The 12,726-nt window shown below is 39.5% G+C and overlaps 2 protein-coding genes across 3 annotated transcripts; both read left to right on the top strand.

Moving 5' to 3' along the window:
• The first annotated feature begins 5,149 nt into the window (after positions 1-5,149).
• Positions 5,150-6,425, top strand: LOC111601137 (hydroxysteroid dehydrogenase-like protein 1). The gene is made up of 3 exons (XM_023317604.2): positions 5,150-5,571; positions 5,633-5,743; positions 5,803-6,425. Exons 1-3 carry the CDS (start codon positions 5,286-5,288, stop codon positions 6,339-6,341), a joined length of 936 nt encoding a protein of 311 aa, XP_023173372.2. The 5' UTR covers positions 5,150-5,285; the 3' UTR covers positions 6,342-6,425.
• Positions 6,426-6,484: 59 nt separating this feature from the next.
• LOC111601135 (inactive hydroxysteroid dehydrogenase-like protein 1) lies at positions 6,485-12,655 on the top strand. 2 transcript variants are annotated; one of them, XM_023317603.2, is made up of 6 exons: positions 6,485-6,572; positions 8,396-8,609; positions 10,353-10,475; positions 10,545-10,655; positions 11,551-11,999; positions 12,300-12,652. In XM_023317603.2, exons 2-6 carry the CDS (start codon positions 8,432-8,434, stop codon positions 12,402-12,404), a joined length of 966 nt encoding a protein of 321 aa, XP_023173371.1. In that variant the 5' UTR covers positions 6,485-6,572; positions 8,396-8,431; the 3' UTR covers positions 12,405-12,652. The 2 variants fall into 2 exon arrangements, with proteins under 2 accessions (XP_023173371.1, XP_023173370.1); XM_023317602.2 differs by lacking the exon at positions 6,485-6,572 and having other exon boundaries at positions 8,233-8,609; positions 12,300-12,655.
• The last annotated feature ends 71 nt before the right edge of the window (positions 12,656-12,726 follow it).

The raw sequence follows: 12,726 nt of genomic DNA, 5'->3' as shown, positions 1-12,726 counted from the left end.
AAGTACTTCATAAAATCGCTGATTATACGAGCTATGCATGACAAAGCTATGCATACTTAGCTGACTCACCTACAGTTTAGACTGACAGTAAGAGTATTAAATATTCGACCTACCTCTGCAAGTACATCTGACTTGTTAGCTATGTATATATGGATGCTGTCGTGCTGTGCAGTTGCTGGCATTTGAATGCATGAAATTGTTTTTGTCGCGTTTTCTTCTACTCCTTTTTTTCCGTAGAGTCATCCTGGCAGTGGAAGGATGTGAATACTGTTACCACATTTTTCGCCCACTTGGCCGGGCCTGTCAAGAGCGCAGCCGATTTTTTGGCTTGGCCGACGCGACGGTCGACGGCATCGCGATAGCGCCAGTCAACTCTCCTGCAGTTAAATTCAAATATCGGCCAATGCGTCAAGGAATGCCCGTTGATACCAGAAGCCAAGCAAAGAGGCACGCAGCACGCATATTAATTTCCCTATCTTGGACTCTAACTCGAGCCCAGAGTGGGATGGTCGACTGTCGAATGGCTGGGCCAGTCATGAGCTGCATCTGCATGCAGAATGCGTTGTTTATGGCGAAAAACTAAACAGCATTTTGCATTCAGTATGCAATGCTAAACCCTAACGATTGCGATTGTTGTTGTTGTTGTTGTTGCTATTGTTGATTGATCAGCAAATTGAAAAATCAGGGCAAACTTCTGTTGCCTATGCAAATCGTGAAAGTTGAACTGAGAAACGGCATTCACAATGTTGCCAATTGCATTGATTTGTGAGCCAACTAAGCTAAGCCTAACGATCGGGCTGGTAAATAGTCTCACATGAAACACTTGATTAATGCAAATCCTGTTATGGAAAGATTTATGAGAAAGTGTTTTTGCATTTAGTACATTTAGTGCTCAGCAGATTTTCATGCGTTTCATGAAGATATACTCTCCTTATACTCCGATTCACTGTGGCCCCATTTGTTGTCGACATATTTGAAACAGGTGTAGACGCCAGCTATATGCATTACCTATGCTATTTACGGCACGCGCTTGCTGAATTTGCTATAAATAGAAGTTGTCTTCGCAGCAGCTGAAGTTTGAAGCGAATTGCAGCCAGCAGTTAAATAGATGACAACTCAAAAGGCACAAACTCTCACACTCAACTCGCTCAGTCTCACACTCTCGCACACTCGGCTGCACTTTGGACACGCTTGTGTCAGGAGTCAACGTTCTTCAATAGCTCCATTACCGTTGCTCGGGTTATGGCCAAGCCGCAACATTGCGACACAAAAACACTTGAACGAGCAGCCGCAACAGACCCGGACCCGGAGCAGCACTTTTTTGTTTGAGTTATTTTACGAGTTTTATTGGCTTTTATTGGCAACGAGATTTGAATTTTTCAAAACGACACTTGCGATGCAGAGGCGAAATGCTACAGCTGCCTGGACTGCTCCAGCTACTGCCACTGCTGCTGCTCCTGCTCCTCCTTCTTCTACTGCTGTTACGTCCTAATCGCTTTGCTGCTAGCTGCCCTGTCGCGTTGTTAGTCATTTTTTATGAGCTTTACTCTGACTCTGTATCGGCTCTCGTTAGCTGCCTGCAGGTCTAACAGGTGTCGTCCTCTGCTCCCCCCTCCAGTCATCCAGTCGCCTGGCCATATGTGCTCTGACTGTTTCTGTGATTTCTGGCCACATAACTTACCGCTGATTGCAGTTTTATGGTCAAAGTTTTTGGCGACATTTATAGACAACGATAACGTACAAACTGCTAATTAACTTGGGCATGAAACGCTTAAGCCTTTGCCCCATGCTCTCGCCTGGCCAGCCAGGTCGACAATCAGAAAAGCTGCCAAATAAAAAAGAGGCGAACTCAATTCGCGGCTGCCATTCAAAGTGTGCCGCATAATGGCAGCCGCAGACAGACAACTTGCTAATTTTCATGCGCCATTTACGGGGTGAAATCTGGCGAGGATAAGCCACCCACTAGGCAGCATTCGAAGTGTGAATACCCTGTAATGGTTAAGCGAACTAAGTAGTTAGGGGCAGTTGTATAAAGGCTAATAGTCTAATGAGCATCTTTGTTATTTCCTTATTTAGCAGCCACAAAGTGGGCTTCTGATCAAAACTTTTCTTCAATACTCACACATTTATCTATCTTCATTTGCTGCAAGCTTAGGGTATGTACTACTTCGTCAACTGGGAAAACCCCACTGCCTACTTGCTAACTGCTGTTTTGCCTGTCGCATCACGAATTCACTTGACAACTCTTTTATATTTCTTCCCCATTTTTTTTCTGTTTTTTGCTGCATCAGATTGTCAGCCTCCTTTGAACTACTTAAAATTCAGTGGACTACATAAACATCCTTAAGTAACCCAGTCAACAATGCCAAATGCGCTTTAACGATATGTCAGAGATTAGAGCGCTAAAAATGCTAAAGCAATTAATTTACATCATTTGGCAGGATGAGAGAGGCGAACAGAAAGGCAAGAATTTCTTGGTTTTGGCTGAAATTTTATATGAAATGTGTTCTGAAAAACAAAAACTCATTTCAATTAAAAAAATTAAATATTAAATTGGAGTTTGTATTAGAGTTAAATATAAATAAATTAATATAAATGAAAATGAATTTAAAGACTTAATAAAATAAAATTGCAATTCTAAATTAAGAAAAAAGTATTTCTTCGAAAAATATAGAGAAAATTAGTTTATTTCATTTTTATTTTAAAATTAAATGTGAAAAGTTTATTAATTAGTTTCTGCTTATGTTAAGTTGCCTAAAAGGTAAAAGGACTCTAAAATATTATAACTTAATTATCTTAGATCAAAAAAATTTGCTATATAAAATGTGACTGAAACATTTTCTAGAACATTGCAATGAGTTCCTTCTTCTCTTCTTCTGCCAGCAAATGCAATAATAACCACAATAAAATGTTATAAAAATGAGCATTGGCCGGAAATGCTCATGCATATAGCTTATATATACTATAATAAAGGCAGCCAGCGGCGTTCGCAACAAAGCAAACAATAATTTCCCTCATATATATATATATATATATATATATATATATATATATATGTGGGGAGTATAGCCAAGTGTGGCGGGAGTAAGCAGCGACAGGATATAGTGGAAAAGTGTGGGCGATTTCAAGGCAGAAACGGATGTACAAATTGCAAAACATAATTCAAATTGTTTGACTCGCGTTTTTGTTTTTTTTTTGACAATGACTGCGCCAGTTCCACTTGTGCTGGAACTGATTCTTTGGCAAGTGCTTTTATCTTGGCATATGTATGCCCATGTGTGTGTGTGAGTAAAGGGAGTGGAGGCTGCCAGTATTTATCTGTTTATTTAAGCTGCAGTCACTGCGCGGGCCTTTAAAGGTTATTAACGGGCATTGTACTACGCGGCGTATGAGTAACATTAATTAGCTGAAACTGCCAAGCAAAGTGCGCTTAAAAAGCAATTAAATGTGCTTAGCATAAGTTGCCAAAATATTTTGCATGCATTTAGGCGCCGCTTCAAAAACCATTGCATACTCTCAGGCGGCGCCAGAAAATTCGGTTTTAGCTCGATTTTTAGCCTTTTTTGACTCACACTCGCTCAAGCAGCGCGCCATTTGACTTAATTAGTTGGCCAACGCCACTGCTGTCGACGCCCCCACGGTCGGGGGCGTGGCTGTTGCGGAAAAACTATGAATTTATTTGACACTTGAATAAATGCGGTTTTTGCGGCGACAACGAAAAATGTCAGCCCATATTTTTCGCCTGGCAGCAAGCTCTCCCTCTCCCTCTCTTTCTCTCTCACTCTGTAGCACCGACCACCCATCGACAGACAGCTCTGCTCAGGCGGTAAACGTTGCTCCGTATTGATATATAACCCATGTCTTGCTTGTACTTCATGTTCGATTCACAGCGCCGCTTCGCACATTTCCGTTTCCTGATTTTCTTAGACCAAAGCCTGGCCACACACACGCACACACATGCATTTATGTATGTGGTGTGTGCTTAGCGCTTTGTAAATCCCATTTTGGCTGTCTAATTTATGAATGTACGCGCTAAGTATGCGCTCCTGCCAGTAATTGTGATATGTGTAAGTGCATTTGGCTGCCAGAGACAGCGAACAAAGCCAAAGCCCAAACCACAAGCAAAAACCTCAAGCGAAAGACCATGATGTCATTTGCCTCAAATTTTTAGCTGCACATTTTTAGGATTAGATTAATTTGAATTTGAGTGTAAAAGACATTTTAATGCATCACTAGCATTTCTTGGTAACTCAGGCAGCAGCTACCAGTGGCTAAATAAGCTTAAAGAATAAAAGATATAGATAGATAGATCAGATCTTTATGTTATAAAAGGCTTCCAAGTACAGTCTATCCAAGTCCTGTGCAATAAGAAAAGGACATATAAATCTTCTTTTCTGACGAGAAACAATTTAGAGTGCTCTAGTCGGGAGTGCTCGACTAGTAGATACCCTGAAGCCCGCTTCGCTCTGTTTAGTACTCAAGTTACGCTTAAAAATGTAAACAAATGATCGATAAGAAGAAAATGGGAAGAGTTATAGAAAATAGATGAAAATACATTTAAGATTTCTAGTCTAGAGCTTTTGTGGCTTAAGAGAGCGATCCGTTTAAACGGACGGACAGACGAACAGGCTAACAGGCAGTCAGGCGGCCATGACTGAGTCGATTCAGCTCATCGTCTACCTAATAAATACACTACATTTAAACATTTCCAACAATCATTTCTAAAAGCTACTCTGGCATATGTTGGCTGATAAGATAACCATATTTCACTTTCAATACTATAACATGGAGGAAAGTAATCAATAGATAACGAATTTTATGCAATGTCCAGCTGTACTTTGGAGTAGCTTCGAAGTGAAATGACCTTGAAGGTGCATATGCTATATGTCAATAAATCGAGCAATGCACCCGATTTGAGACGCAATGCAATGCGAGGATAATTAATAAGCAATCGAAAAAACAACGCAGCTCGTTAAAAAGAAAACAAACGTTTTATTGTTTAACTATTTTATAACTGTTCGCTGGGCGGGCAGATATAGAAATAAGCGAAGTCACCAAATTGGTCAGAGTGTTGGAATGCCTAATGTCGCACTTCTCAGGTTTGTTTTGACTCGTTTTAATGTACGAATTTGTATTCCGCGCAAGAACCTTTAATCGGCAAGTTTATATTATAAACACACAATTCACATGTGGTTCGATGTCAGTCTTGGTACGCCGTCGATGTGTACAGTCCGTTGTTGGTCGAGCGCTGCTGAGCACGGGAATTTAATTGAAATTCAAACAGAATGTGGGCCGGCCTATCGACGTTTCTTATCAGCGTGGGGGTGTACGCACTCGTCGCTTATCTATACGAGCAGTTGCGAACGCCGTTTCGCTTGCTCAAGCTGCGTCTGATTGGCGATGCCAGGCACAGGCTGAGCATCAAGGAACGCTTTGGCAATTGGGCGGCCATAACTGGCAGCAGCGATGGCATTGGCAAGGCCTATGCCATGGAGCTGGCGCGCAACGGCATCAATGTGGTATTGATAGCCAGGAACGAGGACAAACTAAAGGCAGTTGCCAAAGAAATAAGTGTGTTAATAGAGGAGGCAATATCAGAATTCTATTTCTTACCATTGTTCAACTCTTCCAGCCACGGAGTGCAGCGTGCAGGTTAAGATTGTCGTCGCTGATTTCACACAGGGGTCTGCAGTCTATGACCATATTGAGCACGAGCTTAAGGATGTCCCAGTAACCATACTAAGTAGACACACTCATTGAGTAATGGAGGTCTTGTTCTCATCTCATTCTACTCCCGCCTAGTTAACAATGTGGGCATTGGCTTTCCGGGTGGCCTCAGCAGAGTGACCAAGGAGCAACTCCAACAGCTGATCGATACAAATGTGCTAGCTGCTGCACAGCTGTCGCGCTACTTCTTCCAGCGTCTGCGCGCCGCCGACCAAAAGGGCGCCATTGTCAATGTGAGCTCCGGCACGGAACTGCAGCCCGTGCCATTTGCCGCGCTTTATGCAGCCACGAAGGCTTTCATGCGCAGCTTTACGCTGGCGCTGCAGTGGGAGGCTGCTCGGTTTGGCATCCATGTGCAGCTGCTGTCTCCCAACTTTGTGGTCACCAAGATTAACAACTACTCCAAGCGCATTATGCGCGGCGGTCTCTTTATACCCACAGCGGAGCAATATGCGCGCAGCGCTGTGGCCCAGCTGCGGGATGGTGTGGACGAAACTCCTGGCTACTTCTGGCATCATGTGCAGAATGCAGCTATGACCGCTTTCCCATGGAGATTGCGCTTAAATGTGGCTCAGCTGTTCTTCACAAGGATTGCTGACAAAGATAGGAAGTAAAATCATTGCATACTTCTAGGCTGTATGTGTAATGAACAGGGTTTGTGCCTTGGCTAATTGTCTTAGCTATTGAGCTTGTAGCTTTTCATACATTAAAAAGCTCTATGAACAGTTGTTTTTTGTTTTCACTGTCAAAATCAATAATTTCTCATGAATGTACATAAATTGAATGGGGAGTTATTTTCAGTCTTGAAGTGAATACGCACGGCAATAGTTCTTCGGACTGTACAGGTATTTAATTATAGAAATTTGCAATTCAATATATGTATAAAATCCTTTTTTTTTTTACAAATTTGTATTTATAAATAGTACTTTTTCTAGTCAATCAGACATGCGTGTAAATATAGCACTCGCACCCAAAACAAAATATATAACAATTTCCTTGTTTATATTATCAATAGCTTCTGTTGCTGAAAGTCATTCAAATAGATTTTGCAATCAATTTACCTATGTACATATATGAAGATTTTCATTCACTCAAGCCAAGTGCAATGAAAATACTTTTCAATTGTTATGTTTACTTAGCTTCTGGCATTTGATGTATGTTTTGTTTGCTTATTTTGTATAGAAAGTGTTTAAAATACGTCAGCGCCTATATAAGGCGTCAAACTACTTGATGATATCTATGCAATTGATCTTTTAATCGGAAAGGGGTGGAAAATAGAATATTTTTCAAATTTTGAGAAGCATTTTGGAGAAGAGAAAATTTAACTTCAGATATCATAATTGCATTTCAGAATTGAAAAGTTGTTATTATGATGGAATATAGGTTACAAATGTAGCTAAGAAAAATCGTATCTTTGCGATTAAAAATTTATAAGATTAAGAAGTATTTAAAAAACTTTCTTGGGGGAGGAACAAATATTTTTTAAAATTTTGAAAAATATTTTAAAGAAGAGGAAAAGTACTCTCGAGTATCTTAATAGAACTTTAGGAAAAAAGTAAAGAGATAGAATCAAAAATTTCTTCACTGTTAATTTTCTCAGTTGTGAAATGCTAAGTTTTCTGAATTTCTCTAAAACTTGATAATAACTTTATGTATTAAAATATTTTATAAACATTTTCCTTACACTACTAATACCAGGAAATAAGTTAATTAACCTCTCCCTCATGTAAAAGTTTTTCTATCTATATAAATCGTTTAACATGTCAGAGCACATTGACAATTTTTGTAAATTTGTTATCATTACCAAAGGTCCCAAGTTCAGTACATGGCGTGTAATAAATAATTTTTGCATCTTTTACTTAATTGATATCAATTAGTTATAGTGTACGATATACAGTGCGGCTCCAAGTACGTGTCCGAGTCGGACTAGTATAATTATGCACTTGAGAGCTCTCAAAATGTCAGCCAATTTAAGAGTCACACTTTTGCTGGCATCGTGGAGATTGTCCAAAATCTCCAACAATAGCTGGGCGATAATTAAATGTCTCATAATTTGTCAGATTTTGTAATATTCACACCGCGAGCAAAACATAAACTTTTGCTGCTTATGAAGTAATGAAGCTAAAAAACTGAAAAAGAAGCCGAAAGAGCTACAAGCCGACTACAAGATACGTGTTTTTGTATCTGTCTATCTGCAGTGTTGTTCATGTTCATGGCTTAAGAGACAATTGCAGCTTGTAAGGCCCGAAAAAAACTATACACATACATTTATATATATATGCGATTTGTTGTGGTCGTGAGCTCTGCGCGGCCTGCAGCTCGAGTTCAGTTTCGGTTTCGGCTTCGGTTTTTAGTGCGTGATCGACGCTCCGAGTCGCTACTTGTGCCCGCAGTTCAAGCCGTGCCACCCATTGGAAATATAACAATAACAAATTAGTTTTAATTAAAATTCAATGAATTTAAAATTGAAAGCAGTGCGCGTTTATTTCCTATCTAGTATATGTGCCTAGCATGCTGATAAGTGTGAACTGAACTTACATCAGCTTTGCCAGCTATCAGCTGCCGCTTATCAATTCCTTTCGTCTACACATGTATTTGTGTTGTATTTGTGTCAATATCGTTTTAACTATATACACTTTATACTAAAGCGACTGTATTCATTATGCAGCCGGCACTGGAATTAAGCATTTACACACTGCTACGCATGGCGTTCATTTGGCAGCTCATTTCCCTGGCCATCTACTTGGTGGGCACTCTGGCCATTGCCGCCTATCTCTACGACAACTTCAAGTCATTGATCAGTATTATAAAGGCACTGCTGGAGCCGTACTTCCAGCCACAGCTGCCGCAGACCTTGCTGGATAAATTTGGCAAATGGGCAGGTAAGTTCAGTGTGGGAGACCCTTAATCTCTCTTTCTGCCTATCTCTGAATCCACTTAAGCATTTACAATTTTGTAAAAATAATATCTATTATAATATCTATTATATTTTTTTTTATGAATTTTTAGCCAAATAAAAAAGAAAAAATTAATTTATATATATTTTAATTATGTTATTTTTGCTAATAATAACTAGAACTAAATCAAGTTGAGCAGAAATCAATTAAATAAGCCTTACAAATATTTTATTTGTATTTAACTTGATCTTTATATTTGTTTCATACTCAAAAATTAAATTAAGAAATTAAATTAATGGCAAAAGTCGATCGAAATTTGTATTCTTAAATAATGCTTGTTATATATAGAATGAAGGCAGAAGTAAATATAAATAGAAGAAAATATATAATATAAATATAAAATAAAAAGTGAATGTATATATATAGAAATGTTGTATTTCTATATATAAAATCCTTTCTACTTCTTATAAAATTAGCCCTCCTTAAAGCATTTCCAATAAAATTTATATAATTGCAAATATAATTAAGTATTATCATTATATTACATGTAGATGCGATCTCTTCATATAATTATAATTTATGCAATTATATAGAAGTTTATAAGCTTACAAAATTATGTAAATTGCACGCCAATTGGCAGTTTAATAGAATTTTCTCGTGATCATCTATGCTAGTTATTAATACAAATTATTTCCAAGATCCCATAGTCTAAGGCAAGTCAGCATGAAGCATCAATTACTTATCATTCCCATTCACTATAACTTTTCATTAGATAAGGTACTTAACTTTATTTTATTGATAACAGCAGCATATCAAACAGCTGTTTCGGCATTCCCATTCTCTGAATTTGTTTACTTGTTTATAGACTAAAGCAAAGTCATTCAACTTGCCTAAAGAAAACCAAAACAAAACCGGATTTGTTACAGATAATATCATAAATAAATAAATAAATAAAATCATCTTACTTTTGGGCATGGCTTAAAATTAATAATTTAAAAAATAATATATATATATATCTATATATATATATATTGTTGAGACAGACTCTCAAGAGCCTGTGCACATTTTTCCGTATTCGGCTAGCAATGCACGCGCCTCGCTGCAGCTGCCGTTTGCTGCCAATATTTCCGCTGCACAAATGTTTGGCAACACATGTGGCCAACAGCAAGAAACAACATCAGCAGCAACAACAACTTGCATTTTAACGGTGCCAGCAATTGCCGCCTGTCGGCCAATTGCGCACTCGCAACGGCAACTGTTGCATTGACTCATTGCAACAGCAACACCAACTGATCGCAACATCAACAACGAGCGAGTTTTTTCGTTGCCTTCATGCCAATTTTTCTGCTGTTGAGATTTGTATTTGTCTTCGGCTCTGCAGTGGCAGCTAACAGGTCTAGCAAAGATTTCCAACTAAATAAGCTGATTATACAAATAATTAGCAAGGGAGTGTGAAGCAGTTACCTGTGTATTACCTGCGCCAGCAATCGAAATTGAAAGTTTTTTACATATGCTTAAATATAATACTGCGCATAATATAATAGAATGATCTCAGGTGGTTGAAAGGATTTGTATTTATGAGATACATACATACGCATACATACATACATACATACATACATACATGCACATATTTATACACATACCGGAAATGCCGTAGGCTAAAAGCTGAGTCCCTTGATTACTCCATTCCAAGAACAATTGAAATGCTTTCCTTTCCCTTTTCAGTGATAACCGGTGCTACAGATGGCATTGGAAAGGAATATGCCAAGGAATTGGCACGTCAAGGTCTCAATCTGGTGCTCATATCACGCACCAAGGAGAAGCTCATAGCGGTAACCAACGAGATTGGTGAGTCTGGCACATCTTTTGCAGATGACAAACGTAAAACTTCGCTAACTTGTGAAACAACTTTTACAGAGAGCGAACACAAGGTGAAAACCAAATGGATAGCTGTGGATTTTGCCAAGGGACGTGAGGCCTACGAGCAAATCGAAAGGGAATTGGCGGGCATACCAGTTGGCATACTAGGTAAGTGCAGTGCACTGAGAGCAAAGATTAAGATTAAGAAGTCAAAATGGAATAAAGTCTACTTGTATGAAAGTAAGGCATATCTGAGAAGAGTTGAAATTGCTTAAGAATTTTTTCGTTTTGTTTAAAAAAAAGAATTAGCATAGTGTATATTACACTGTACCGAAAAGATAAAAGTGGATTTAAAAAAACACTGAAAGTATTTCTATCTATAAATCTAAAAATTTGACTTTTCTTGAGCCAATGATGGTCAAAGTATCTGAAGCCCATTTAAAAGAGTGCAGATTCGAAATCATCATAAAATACGTCTTTATATTCAGCTTAGTTATACAGAACACATCTCTCCACTTAAGATTCTGAAGAGATATTGCCTATAGATTCTAAACATTCCAAATTAATCAGCAAATCTCAAGTTTCATTTCGCATTTCAATCAAATTTCAGTCTCTAAACATCAACGACTTGTCTGCGGCACCCGCCCATCTCTGATCTTGTATTATAGCCTACTCATTGTTAGCTAACAGTAGCCGTTTGTAACCGTATGTCGAGTGACAACAACAATTAAAACTCCGCTTTTGCTTGTTGTTTGTTGTCAATGTCATTGGCAAACGTAAGCTGAGCAGAGATACTCGTAATGGCGTGCAATTATAATGACTCTGCCGCTGACTCTTTGGTAGGGCCTTTTGACGGACTCTGCGTGTGTGTGGCAGTTTTTCAAACATTTTCAAGTACATCTAAATAATTTCTGTGTCGAATTTTTGTTTGCCAAACTCATAAACGCTTTGACGCGCTTCAGCAATTTACATTTTTGGTTCGAGACAACCTTGCGAGCGCAAGGTTTTCGGCCGATAAGCATCTTTGGCCTTAACTGATGAAAACTCACTCGATTGATTGCAGTCAACAATGTGGGCAGAATGTATGACTATCCGGAGACGCTGGATCTGGTGGCGGAAGACACCATCTGGGACATATTGACCATTAACATTGGCGCTGTCACCATGCTCACCCGCAAGATAGTGCCACAAATGAAGGCGGCACGCAGAGGCGCCATCGTTAACATTGGCTCAGGCTCGGAGCTGCAGCCTCTGCCAAACATGGCTGTCTATGCGGCCAGCAAGAAGTACGTCACATACTTCACACAGGCTCTGGAGCAGGAGCTGGCCGAGCACAATGTCACCGTCCAGCTGGTCATGCCCATGTTCGTCATCACCAAAATGAATGAGTATTCCGATTCGGTGATGCGCGGCGGCTTTCTAATACCCAATGCGCGCAGCTTCGCACGTTCCGCTGTCTTCACGCTGGGCAAAACGAGCATGACAACGGGCTTCTGGACGCATGGGCTGCAGGTGAGTCTACAATCATATATATGGCTAAATTAATGAAGTGTTTATATGCGAGTAGACCTTAAGACTTTTAAGCAGGAAAGCTTGTTTTCAATCTTTTATGTCCCATTCGAACTGGAGCCTTTTCTAGCTTGAAACTGTGTGAAAACCGAATTCAATTCAGTTTGGCTCGCTCAGTAATGTTCTAAGCATAATTGAAATACCTAAAACCCATTTGATTGCATAATATTCAGCTATAGTAATGCTAATAGCTTTTAAGCTAATAATAAACTGTTTAAACTTAACTTCGCTTAACATTTACAGTATTTCTTCATGAAGCTGGCGCCGCTGCATCTGCGCATGCTCATTGGACACCAGTTGACGCGACGTCTGCGCCTCGAGGGGCTGAGCCAAAAGAAGCTGACTTAGTAGGCTGCAGGCGGATTGCAGCAATAACACATAAATCGTACATTTTAAGAGTCTTGTAAATATTGGCGCATAGTCTGAATCAACTTAATAACTGTAAACATTTTTCGTACAAAAACCGGCTATAAAAATCAATTTTTGAGTTTTTTTTTGCCAGCGGATTGCGCAACTTCTGCAGTGTGCGAGAGAGAGAAAGAGAGAGATAGAGGGAGTGGAGCAGAGTAGAAGCAGCGTCGCTGATTACTGCACAAACGTAGCCGGGTAACCGGTCTTGACCAGCGGGCGGAAGAGCCATCTGTAAGCCATGCTTCATTGCATCCAGTTG

The sequence above is a fragment of the Drosophila hydei genome, unplaced genomic scaffold, assembly GCF_003285905.1.
Source record: "Drosophila hydei strain 15085-1641.00,03,60 unplaced genomic scaffold, DhydRS2 tig00008114-arrow-pilon, whole genome shotgun sequence".
Taxonomy (NCBI): domain Eukaryota; kingdom Metazoa; phylum Arthropoda; class Insecta; order Diptera; family Drosophilidae; genus Drosophila; species Drosophila hydei.
Note: the sequence above shows the minus strand (reverse complement) of the source record. Positions and strands in the feature narration are given on the sequence as shown.